At 37.2% G+C, this 12,551-nt stretch overlaps 2 protein-coding genes across 3 annotated transcripts; one reads left to right on the plus strand and one right to left on the minus strand.

Annotated features, from left to right (window-relative positions):
• Nucleotides 1–115: 115 nt before the first annotated feature.
• si:ch211-197h24.6 lies at nucleotides 116–9,430 on the plus strand. Of its 2 annotated transcripts, XM_043260428.1 has the most exons (13): nucleotides 116–246; nucleotides 540–588; nucleotides 1,192–1,215; nucleotides 2,804–2,834; nucleotides 3,687–3,767; nucleotides 4,179–4,318; nucleotides 4,437–4,562; nucleotides 4,644–4,689; nucleotides 6,207–6,281; nucleotides 6,758–7,152; nucleotides 7,259–7,363; nucleotides 8,472–8,559; nucleotides 9,069–9,430. In XM_043260428.1, exons 2-13 carry the CDS (start codon nucleotides 541–543, stop codon nucleotides 9,089–9,091), a joined length of 1,182 nt encoding a protein of 393 aa, XP_043116363.1. In that variant the 5' UTR covers nucleotides 116–246; nucleotide 540; the 3' UTR covers nucleotides 9,092–9,430. The 2 variants fall into 2 exon arrangements, with proteins under 2 accessions (XP_043116363.1, XP_043116365.1); XM_043260430.1 differs by lacking the exon at nucleotides 1,192–1,215 and having other exon boundaries at nucleotides 117–246.
• A 462-nt stretch (nucleotides 9,431–9,892) lies between these two features.
• Nucleotides 9,893–12,531, minus strand: rbm12ba (RNA binding motif protein 12Ba). Its single transcript, XM_043260427.1, has 2 exons — nucleotides 12,408–12,531; nucleotides 9,893–12,238 (listed from the first exon to the last, which is right to left on the minus strand). The coding sequence occupies exon 2, from the start codon at nucleotides 12,206–12,208 to the stop codon at nucleotides 10,655–10,657; it is 1,554 nt and encodes a 517-aa protein (XP_043116362.1). The 5' UTR covers nucleotides 12,209–12,238; nucleotides 12,408–12,531; the 3' UTR covers nucleotides 9,893–10,654.
• Between the last annotated feature and the right edge of the window lie 20 nt (nucleotides 12,532–12,551).

A 12,551-nucleotide genomic window follows, 5' to 3' on the forward strand; every position in this document is an offset into this window, starting at 1 on the left:
TTATGTGTCCCAGCAGTTTTAATAAATGCAATCGTAATCGATATCAACGACAGTAACTGTTGACTATAATTTACTGTATTATTAAATTATTCAGATTAATGTATTGGTATACGTTCATAATAATTCATAGGGCTTTTATTTTGAAAATAAGCGGAAGCAAAGTAGGGTCTTTCCTTGAATTATTTCGGCCCAGTTTCTTATCGCGTTCGTATTTTCAAAACCAAACACGCATTTGCTCAGTACAAGGTTAGTAAAACAAAAGAGAACATCTAAACAATTTGCAAAGCTTTAAATATCCGCGTTGTAATGAATAGAGAAACCTTTATGTCACAATGAGCTTAAATGTAACGTTAGTTGTGCGTGATCCCGGAAGAAAGCGCGTGATCTTTGTTATGAGCCGGAGTTGTCATCATTTACTTTCTCTTACATCCGAAATTGTGCATATTATTTACAAACAACTTTCTCCTGTTCTTTCTTGGAATATATTTTTTTAATTCAAGCATTAATCAAAATACTGTAATATGTGTTATATTTTGCAGCATGGAAGCTCACCCAAATCTTAATAAGAAGAGCAGGGCCGGTGGGAAGGTGAGCCCTAACAGCAGCACATCATATCAGAGCTGCTTCAGCAACATTATCCATCCTCTACCATGTGGATGTAGATCATTTGCAGACCTGCAGCTAGTTCTGAAAGAGTGGTCACTCAAACCGCTGCCGGTCCATGTCTGTTAACCTTAGTTGATTTGTCTCGTTTAGAAACAACAATTTCTTTTAATTCATATCACATTTGTAAATGCATTATTCCATCGCAAACCATTCATCCATTTGATTTTTAACCAGCAATTTTTTTTTTATTAAAATTTACCTTTTTTTTTTACTTTATTAATACTCTGATACTTTCGTTTAACGAAGTAAAACGTTTAATGTAAAAAATAAAAAATAATCCAATTTGTCTACTCTTTCAAATCCAATGCCTATGTTATTGAGAATATTTCAATATACCAGTCAACAACAAACAAAAAAACCCAGTCACATCAACAGTCAATACATAGAACCAAGTCTTCAACCTTTCTTTTTTTTTATGCATAATACTCAAAAATCCTTCACTCAACATGAATTTCTTTTTCTTTTTTTTCCCTTCAAATTCTGTTTCATTGCAACTCGGTTTCCAATCACTTCGTCTCACTTCAGTACCACATTTTTACGTCTGCATATGTAAGTGTTTGGTCCCACTAGTCAACCCATTTAGGTCACCAAATTATATAGAGGGTATCATGATTTTTGGTCATTTGTACTCTATCTGCAACAACTTGTAATTGTTTTGATGTAGTTAGTGGTTGAATGATTTCACCCACCCACCTGTATTACCTTGAACTCTGTTATGCCACAAAGCTCAGTTTGACAGAGTGCTGCAAACTGTTTGACAGGCTTCAATTTTTATTCAAATATTTTTTTGTGGCCTTTAGTAGTCATTTTCATCAGTCACTTTTAGAATATAGATCTTCCAGCAAAATGAGCAAATAAAGCAGCGATCCACTGTGACCAACTGTAGTTGGCACAGTGTTGTATAGGTGTGGGAATCCCCACATTTTGATGAATGGCACTTTTCAAAGGTTAGAGAAGATTAATGCTAAAGTGGTATTAATCTTTGCCCCTGATGCCTTTTGAAGTTTAAGAGTATCCTATGCTATCCAAAATTATTACAATGAAAGTTATGCTTAAAGGGAATAGTTAAGTGACTTCAAACACGTTCGTCGTATAAATTATCATTAGCTACATATCTTTTGTGCGTCAGAATCTTCACTCCTTCAGATTCTTCTGGCGCCTATACCAGTCTAAGATATTATATGGAGGTCATGACATGACCTAGAACAAGGAGTGAAATGAACTGAAACTGAAGGGCCACAGGTGCATATATGTTCCGTTTCCACCGGGCGGACGTGATGTAAAGCCTGGTACCCGGTGGACACTGGTACACAACTCCAACAGTCATCACCTATTCAGTGCAGACCTTGTATAGAAATGTTGCTAAAGAGGCTAAAGTTTACACTGAGGTTTCAAAGTTTGGGGTCGGTAGGATTTTTAAAAATTATTATTATGAAAATAAATATTAAGCAAAGTGGCAGTAAAGACATTTAGAATGTTACAAAAGATTTCAGTTCATAAACGTAAATAAACACTGTTCTTTTGAACTTTATATTTATCAGAGAATAATGAAGAATTATTGTTTACGCAAAAATACTTGTATCAAAATTGTAATGTTTTTTTTTGACCAAATAAACAATTTCATAAGATTTCAAATGTTAAAATATAAAGTTATTTTTAATTAGAATAATGCTTCGAAGTATTACTGTTTGTCCTGTATTCGATTTTAAAAGCCTTGAGCGTAAGAGACCCTACATAATTTACCGACCCCAAACATTCAAAAGGTACTCTTTATTTATAGCCTGAAACGGTGTTAAAAGCAGAACAAAATAAGTAAACGTTCTGTTTGAAAACAGAATGTAACTTGCAGAACATGTTACTTTTATCACCCTGTATGTTTTCTTGTCTACCTGATAGAACTCCATTCTTGGGGAGAAAGCACTATTGTTAGCATGAGAGTGTCTGGCGAAGAGACACTTTGTGTCCTCCCGTCCAAGGACTTTCACCCTCTACTTTTAAAGTGGAGAGGAGAATTTAAGCGGGGGAGGAGGAGGAGGAGGAGAGCGGACTCTGCTCTTCATCTCCAGTACTGTTGTATCTCTCTAATTCCTCTTTATTTCTCTCCCCCACCAACAATTTTATTTGTCGTCTGTGACAGAAAAAGCAGCAGCTCTTCAGTGGTGACATAGGTAAGTGCCGCCCCTCAGAACCCCTCAGTTCTGCCCTTCAGCTGTGCCTGGCCTTGGTAATGTTATTGCCATGTGCCACTTCTGGGTGTTTCAGAGCTTTGAAGCTTCAACCCTGAGCACGGCATAAAAGCACAGCTCTCAAACTAGCACCTTTTTCAGACCAATGCTTTGCACTATTTCAACTGCAGCGTGCTGAACAACATTAGAAACGTCAACATTGAGCTCCTTCGAGCAACATTAGAGAAATCAAGACCTGCTCTCGCCATGTGCTTTAATGTCAGGTCAAGATCCACGTGCGCTCTAAGGTTGGGTATCCCACCTCTTAGTCCCTTAGTATGCCTGCTTAGGGTCTCCTATCTGCTTTGATTGTGGCGCCTTGCGCGGGGCATGCATTATGCTGCCTAAGGAAAGTTAACATGAAATGCATTATATTTCTGGTGCGTTTAGGCTCGAACTCAATTAGAACAGTTAGACTGCTGCGACGTGATCAGCTGACGTCTCAACCGGTGTGTTTTTGTCATCGTACTGGGGTTTTGGACAGAAAAACAGCAGACGCCACGGCAGCTTTTTTTTTTTTTTTTTTTTTTTAAAGTCCGTTCAAATCTGTTGAGTTTGTATATGTTGTTCAGCGTTTAAGTGCAAAGAGTTGTGGCTCACTTGTCTGACCACAATTTTCCATCAAGGCCTGGGAGTTACTAATGAATGGGTGCTTTGAGCACTCTGCTAGTTTTGTTTTTGGGATACTGTAACCACTTGGTACTGTTTCAGTAGAGTGGGAACACTGTCTGTGCTTTAAGTCCAGGTACACAATGCATCTCCTTTTTGATTGTACTGATTCATGTGTTTCATCAGTTTTTACTTCCAAGAATGGATCCATCCAGACTATACCCTGTCTGAACAAACGGCTTAAGTCAGTCACCGATGCCGTTATTGGTAAGTAAAGAATATGCTTAATGGTTTATGCAATTATATAAATGGAGGTTAATTGGCTTTTATTGGACCCTTTTACCGATTAAATGATTTAATCATGACTTGAATTGGATCAAGATGTTCACAAACATCCAAAATGAATGTTTATATAAATACTGATGATAGTATTTAATTTTTAAGTTATATTTGAGGAAAATTCCTCAAATGTTTAAAATGTCATCCCACATAATTTTTGTAATGTTCTTAAATTTCTCTAATTGTTTTGCTCCCTCAGATATACTTGACTGATTTTTGTTAGCAACTTTTGGCTAGCTGCATATTTATATATGCAGTGTTTGTGTAGTTGGATTGTATTTTAAACTTTAAACTGAGCGAATGACCTTGTGTTTGAATACATGTGCTTTGTGTTCATAGGCCTGCAGTACATATGGGAGTATCGAAGCCCATCTAAGTCGGTTCCTCCCCATTACCAGTGTAAACTGTGTAAAGTTCAGCGGCTGCAGAATGAAATAGCTGCTCACATCACCGGCTGGAAACATGGCTTCAGATACATGGTATGATCTTCATTATCAATTTTTAGCTAGATAATCTCCATCCATGCTTCCGATGTAGTACGCAGCGACCTTATGTTGTGTCCTGGGTTTTTTTGGGGCTGGGGTTTTTGGAATACAGAAGCAGAACCACAAAGACAAGGTTCCCCATGAGGAAGAGGCTGCACTTAAAGATCCAGCCATCAGGAAAGCCATTAAAGCTGCTGCTGCTGAAGTTGAGAAATCTGAGGGAAGAGGTCAAATTAAGGTAAGACTGTGCTGATGTGCTGTAGAGATCTCACACTAGTAGTACTTAATAATACATTCTTATTTTTTCCCCTTCTTTCAGACTGTGCTAAAAGAGCCATTTGAGATTATGGCATTTCAGGCTATGAGTAAGTTATCTTTGCTAATCGTATTCTTAAGTAGAAGGTTGTTTACCTAGTCTAGACAGTTTCCAAGTATAGTCTTAAGTATAGTTTATCAAATTTAAGGACATAATCTTAAGTGGTACATAAAAAGTCTTCATTTTAGGGGCACGGCAAAACAGAATTGTGATATGGCTGAATGTAAAGATTAAACTTAAAAAGGCTAGGAATTCATTAAATGTATAGGAGTGTGGCACCTTTCAAAAAAAAAAGTCAGGTGCCGTTCCAAAAGCTCTACCTGCTGGCAGAGAGTAATTCGCATTTGCATCAGCTCGTCTGCTGTTTTTGCTCAAACAAATGTGAAAATCAACCCTTGTTTTTCTGCTGCACAGTTGTAAATGTGAACTGGTGCAGCTACAAGAACATAATGCATTACAAAAATTGAAATTAATTAAAACGATCATATTTTATATGAATTTATAGTAAATTCTAACTGAAATTTAAAGGCTGAAATGTGAAGTTTATCATATTTATAAAACCTTTCTGTTTGCGTGAAAACATCTGAAATAAATCATGCTTTTTATAGTCATTTTACAGTTTAGTATGCTACTATAAACGTTATGCTTATGGTATTACTTTTATTTGTGCCGGTCTTTAAAAAAAAAAAGGTCTTGAAGACTTAAATATTAGCTTACAAACCTGCAGATTCCCTGCTAGAGTACAAAATTAAAAGCAAACTGGCTTCAGCCGGTATCTGTTCCCATTCCTCAACATCTGCATTCCACAGACACTGACCTTGAAGTTCCTGCAAGCTGGTCTCAGACCTTCTTCATATCAGAAATTTAGCTAAAACCTGTTCTCAGTGGCTTTGTCATAAACATGAACAAAATTTCTACAAATAAATGCCAAAAATACCAAATACTGGTTTTAAACATTTGACATCTGAAAATGTAAATTATTAAAACATTTTTGGATGTTTGTCCATAGATGAATTACATTTAAGCAGCAACTCTGTGTTCAAGCAAGGAATTTAAGTTGTAGTAATAAAATGAAAAGATATTACAACAGTCGTTTAATTTCTTGTTCGTATCGACCAAGGTCTTTGCTTATTGTCTAATTTAGGAAGATATAACATCTGTTCTTTTCTAGCACAATCTCAGTATCACTTCCCTCATAGCATCCTAGCAACTGAGAGGTTTAGCTATTTCTGATCATATAGGGTTGGTTTCAGACAAGTTTGTACAGTATTTGCTTTTTCATGCATCTCTTCTGATATTTAATAAGTCATTTGTTTTGTTATTTACACCACATTGAGCACTTTGTGTGTTCTGCACTCGATATAGAACTTTAACAAGATTCAAATGACTAACCATTTAGTTGTCATTGTTCACTAAAGTAAAAAAATCTAGTTGTTCTAAATATAATTGATACATTAGGTTGGTTCTAAAATATAATAAATATAAAATTTATATACATATTACCCTAGGAAGCAAGTTACTTACCTGATGTTTTTGTTGTTGTCTTTTTTTTTTTATTTTGTAAAGAGTCAGCACAACCCAATCCAGCATTTGCAGGAGCTGCTGGCCTTCTTGGGCCTCCTCCAAGAGGGTTAAAACCAGGTTAGTGACTAACCAATGTGTCTGTTTGGGTTGAAGGGATAGATCCCCCAAAAATAAAACATTTGGTAAATTATCATGTCATTCCAAACCTCCAAGACCTCTGTTCATCCTCAAAACACAAATTTAAAATATTTTTCAATCGGTAAGATCAAAAAATAAAATCATATTAAGGTTGGTGAAATAATTCATGTGACACCAGGGTTTTAACTGCTTACAAATAGTTCCTGTGCACAAAAGGGAGGAAAAAAATGACTTAATTCAACAAGTCATCTCTTCACCCTGGCGCCATTTTGAAGGGTATCCACTGATCATAAAGGATACTTTTTCTATATTGTTTGGAATTTGATCTGAACAAAAACAACATTCATTTTTGTGTGAACTATCCCTTTTAATAGACGTGAATTCTTTTGGAATGTAGAGTGTGGTTGTTTGACTTTTTTTTATTTATTTTTATTTTTTTCTCCACACATCCTCAGGTGGTCCATATGGAGGTCCGATGTTCATGGGGGATTTCCCACCTCGGGGTGGCATGATGGGGGATTTCCCCTCTGGCATGCATGGGGGTATGGATGAACCCCCTATGAGGAGAGGTTATTCTGATATGGGTGACTTCACTAGCCCTGGTCGCTATGGTAACGGCATGCCTGGACCAGACAGGGGGATGATGGAAACAGACGACATGCAGCATTTCCCTGATGATGGGCCCATGCGCCTTGGCCCAGATGGCTTTGGGCATGGTCAGCGCAATGAGGGCAGGGGCAGACCTTTCCTTAATGACATGCCCATGAACAGCAGCAGTGATAGACTGATGGGACATGGCCCTAAAGGCCCAGAGAACAATAGCCTTCCTGCAACGCTGCTCAAATATCTGGTACTATTCTCTTTTGGATGCACAGTGCTTGTTGAAGCACTTCTTGTGTTTTCATTATCAGCTGTTTGGAGTTATTAAAATGTGTGTGTTTCTGTTTTTTTATTAGGACTCTTTCCGTATTGAAAATGAGGACGATGCTCAGATTGTCTTGAAGGTCACACAGAAGCTCACAGATGTTCTGATGGAGTATCGCCTCAGAAGTATTTCATCGGTGAAGGCTCTTATTTATGCTTTACATTTTTGTCATTTTATTATTACTTCAAATGTTTTTTCTTAATCGTTTTCTATTAGCTCATATCAAATGATTTAATATTTAAATACAACTAATTCTTAATGCCACACAATCTTGATCATATGAAAACAAGTGACTGCAGAAGATCAGTTGATGAATATCAGAAAGATGTGTAATTAAAAACAAGATGACTAAACTAGTTAATGCACAAGATTTTAAAACTTAAAATTTAGAAAACATTTAGCAAATTTAGAAACACTTTTAGAGCTTTGGGTGACTTTTAGAGTATGTTTGTGTTGATGAGTGTAAACAGTCAAGATTTCTTTCTGCAGACAAGTCTAACACAGGATGTGGTTACTGGTTTTTATGCTTGATTTCCTTTTTAAAGAATGATGAGGTTTCCATTTGAAGCCATTAATGATCTTAAATTTCACTGGATTACTTTAAAAAAAAAAAAAAAAAGAATAAATAATCTTTCTGAAAAGATCTAAAATTAGGGGCAAAAGAACATGCTGTATCTAATGAACAACAAGAAGCAATGTGTCAAGATTATTGGAAGAAACTTCTTTTTTTTTTATGACGAAGTTTTCCTTCAGCTTTATTTTATAATTTCTATACGTTTATGAGTCAACTACATGTTACTTTTGTGCCATTCTTAAACATAATGGTGTCTGCTGCTAGAAGATTGCATGCAAAGGCAGTGGGGTCTGCAAAACATACATCAACTGGTAAATTCAATAAGGTCAGAAGTCACCAGGTTCCCATAGAAAGAAACCATAAATAAGGCCTCATGTCAAACACACGCGCACAGACCCTATAGAACTGACAAGGGACAGAAACAAAAACCCTAAGATTGAATGCAGATGTTCTTACCAAGGACTGATGGTATGTGGGGTGGGACGCTAGCAGGGGTTTAAAAAGGGGAGAAGCGGACTGCGGCTATCTCAGACTGGTCAAGTTTTTCGTGACACCTAAAATCCTGCTGTAAGAGGCTCTTTGCTTGAGAAGTGACTTCGCCACCAGATCAACAATAACATTACACATCATTTACAGCCATGTTTATTTTTTAATTTAAATTGTCTTTCAGGTGCCCAGTGTGAAGCCTCTGCCCTCCATGAATTACTCCTCATGTCTTCCACACAACTCCAATGACAGATTCTCCAGCAGCATGCCAGGTATTGCACAGGAGAGGATTCTACTATTGCTCGTTTTGAATCTGAGTTCCAAATAAAAAAAGGACATCCTTTGTAAAGTATTTGTTTTGCTGAAACACCTAGATATAAAATTTAAAAAAACAAACACTTTTTTTTTTGTGGAATTTCCAGTATGAGTCATATCCGCATAATTTGGTTATGCCGCCCAACTTAGAATCAAACTGCCATTTGGAACATTTGGTATCGCTTCTATTTTGTCTGTGGGCAAGATTTTCCATGGGGTTTTTAATGCTTACACTGTCCAAAACATAAGAGCAAATATGAAGATGGGAAACAGAACTGAAGCCATTGCATTATTCTAACTCCCACCAAGATAAAAATGCGGATCTGTTGGGGTACAGTTCTTTTTAAAGAGATAAGCATATAGGCTTGTAACAAATGAGCAAATATGCTAAATGAATATCATTTTATCATTTAAACTGTTCGTCATAATGCATGAAGTTCATTTTCAGACTACTTTACCTTGACAGGTCCATCAAGATTCTACAACTGAACATTGATCTGATGGATGAGGCCAAGACTTGGATGCAATCTGCTTTGTCCGTTTTTGACATGGCTTTTTTTTTTTGTTTGTTACTTTGTTCATGACCAAACTTTTTTTTTTTTCTTGACTTTTAGGCTGCTTTGGTTTTTACAATGTATACAGGAGTATAATTATTTTAAATGTTTTTCATTTCTCTTTTGATGAAAGATACAGGTTTGTAGCAACACAGTTTTAGTGATTGATTAAAGTCTTTAAGTGAAGTCAGTAAGATCCTCAAACAATGTAACTGCTCGTTTCTAAAGGTCTGTTGCCATAATGTGTAAAATAAATTCATTGTTCCTTACAGAACCTTGTTTCTTTTGTATGATCTTTGAGTAAAGTTTCTATATCCTTCAGGTATCATTGCTTCAGTCAGGTTGTCCCATAGTTTGAATACAGTATATCCATGTTTTTGCACCTGCATTGTCTTTATAAAGCTCACTACAGTAGAATGTAGGCTCTTTGTTGGCTCTCCAAAAACTACACATCCGTAGATTACAAACACTTGAAGATGAGTTGGCACTGTGATACTGATATGTTGATCCAAAGAAGCTGGTGCAATATTTTCTTTTACTTGGGCTTCTCCTTAAATACTCCTACTCTCAACAACTTGTCCACACGCTGTATTACAGTATCACTGCACTTAGTTTAGCTTTATTTATTGTAAGAAATGGTGCGTATGCTGCTTTATACAGATTTTATAAGCAGTTTGTGATGTATCTTGGAATACAAATTTTTCTTCACTGAAAGAAAATCGAGACTGAAGTTGAATTGAGATTGCAAGTCACATTTCTATTAGGTTTAATAATTAATATACATTTGAAATCAAAAACAAATTTCTGGTCATTAAGACATCAAACAACTCAAAATATTTTAGTTTTTTTTTTTTTTACTAACAGAAATGCAGAGGCCAAAACTAAAAAAATTAATCAATTAGACCCATCCCCACAGATATTTGTTCCGTTAAACTTCAAATATATACACAATTAAACTGAAAAAAAAGAAAAAATGTATATGCAAAACAAGATGTGATATCTATTTTTAATAGAAGCCAGAAAGCTGCATGTTCTGCAGTTACAACCAAGGTAAAAGTGCAAAATGTGAAATAAAAGGATATTACTTTTCAGTTTGTAGCAGACCTAAACACAGTCAATACTTGAAGTGGATCAAAACCTTTCAAAGTTGTCCTAAAACCAAAACAATACCCGTTCTTGTCTTGGGACAACTTTAATTATTTTCATCCACTTTAAATGTTGACTATTAAACTTTGGCAACCACTGGACTGTATGAAAAGCAGTGAGGTCCAATTTCTTTCTTTTTAGGTACACTCCTTCCACGTGGTATTCAAAAATCCTTTCTGGGCATCAGCCGTTGTACCTATATTGCCTGAGCACATTCTTGAAAGTTTTTATTTTTAATACAGCTCACAGAGCTAATGATAAAGCTTCCGCTGGATCTTCAAATGATGTAGTTGTCCTCCTTGACATTTTCACCAGGAGTTTGCACTACTGAACATCTCACTTCTCAAGTTGTTCACCACGTACCAAGTATCTTCTCCCTCTGTTGAGGTGTGATACAAGCAAGTAGAATTTTTGCTCCCATGAAATACTTGCCATGGAGACTCTGGGCCTGTTTGGCGATTTCCTCGCATGCAAACTGCACAATGGCTTCCCCGACACCATTGCCCTGGCTGTCCACAAGCAAAACAATTGCATCTTCACAGACATTGAAGCGCATGAAAAAGTCTCTCACCTCTTCTTTCCTGACATCTGCACGAAAATTTCGTGCGTATACACATGACATGGCAAAATGTGAATTTCCATAAGGTGGTGGCCTCCGGGCTTTAGTACATCTGTTTCTGCTAAGTATAGCAAGCATTTCTTCTTTAGCAATGGGTGACACTTCAATGTTCTTTAAGCCAACAGTTGTGCCATTCATTTTTAGAGCTGAAGCATAGTCTTCTTCATGCTCAAAGGTGATAAATGCAGTGCTTGTCCTCTCTGCCCACTTATTTAATAAATGTTTTATTCTGTAGTTTGGGATTGCGTAACAGCCAAAAATCGTCTTGATCTCCGTTTTGGTTATGTTCTTTGAAAGATGATTGACAATAACACAAAGTTCTGTTTGAGGGGATAAAACGTTTCTGCAGAATTTCTTTGGCGATCCAGGTGAAGGCGACTCCTCGGCACTTCTTTTGGTTGCGAAACCTCTGATTGCATTTCTTTCTGCGTTAACCTCCCTTTGCTCTGAGAAAGTGTGAGGATTGGCGTTTTGCACTGAATTTTTGGACTGCTCCACAGCGTCTGTCCACATCTTCTCATGGGCAAGTCTGACCGCAACATTGTATTCTTTGAATTTTCGGTGGCTGTATTTCAGCCCCTCTTCAGCATCTGCGAAACTGGTCAACTTCACCAGACAACACCAACCCAGCTGCAGTCGAACTTTTGTGATGACCTCCAACACGGGGAGTCCCAGTAGGAACTGGTAGATCTCTTCTTTGGGAACGGAGTCAGGAAATCCATAAAGCCGAAGGTAGCCTGGCTTACAGGAATTTAGGTTTTCTCTGCTTTTCTGCTCCTTAGTTTCCATGTCATGAGTTAGACCGTGCTGACCATCCACAATTGTTTGATTGTCAGTTGAGGACCATTTATTTGTTTCTGGAACGTTTTGATTGAAATTTCCGGGCACTTGGCATTGATCCACTTTTTCATCTGAATGCAGTCCTTGAATGGCAGTCATTAGACTAAGCAAAAGAGCTCTGTTGGTGTCAGGTGGCGAGGATGTTACCCTTTTAGTCTCCACTGCTGTGGACTTTGGTTTCTTTAATCTCAACTCCATTTTTCTCTTGAGTTCAGCCAGACTGCTAATATATAATGAAATACAAGAGCCTCTAAGGAGTTTTCCAGAGTAGCGCATGGCTAGTTGACCTTCTCTCTCTGAATTAAAAATAATGAAAGCTTCACCCATCTTGCCACCGGTGATATGTACACCACCCTCAGGTATGTGCAAACCATGGAAAAACCTTCGTATGTCTTCAGATCCTGCTTTTGTGTTTAAACCTTGCAAACGCAGAACCACTATGGTCATGGTCAGATTCGTCGTATAAACCAACGGGATCTGTTAAAAGGCAAAAAGAAAACTTTTGAAACATTTTTTTTAAAATCCACTGAAGAAACTGCCGTTTTCTCCTCTTTGTTTAAAACCTTCAAAGTGGACAAAAATCACTTAAGGAAATCCACTTCTAGTTAAACAACCAATTACAATGCGTCCCCAGAGCCTTACTTACCGTTCGTTTTTGTCTTAAACTTATATCTCAACCTAAACGCTTCTCTCCACGCGACTTTTTTTCTCAGAGAACACGAGCGGTAAACCTACAAACAGCACAGCTCGCGCGTCCGGCGGGAAACGCTCAACTTCCTCTCTCAGAGAC

The sequence above is a fragment of the Puntigrus tetrazona genome, chromosome 16, assembly GCF_018831695.1.
Source record: "Puntigrus tetrazona isolate hp1 chromosome 16, ASM1883169v1, whole genome shotgun sequence".
Taxonomy (NCBI): Eukaryota; Metazoa; Chordata; class Actinopteri; order Cypriniformes; family Cyprinidae; genus Puntigrus; species Puntigrus tetrazona.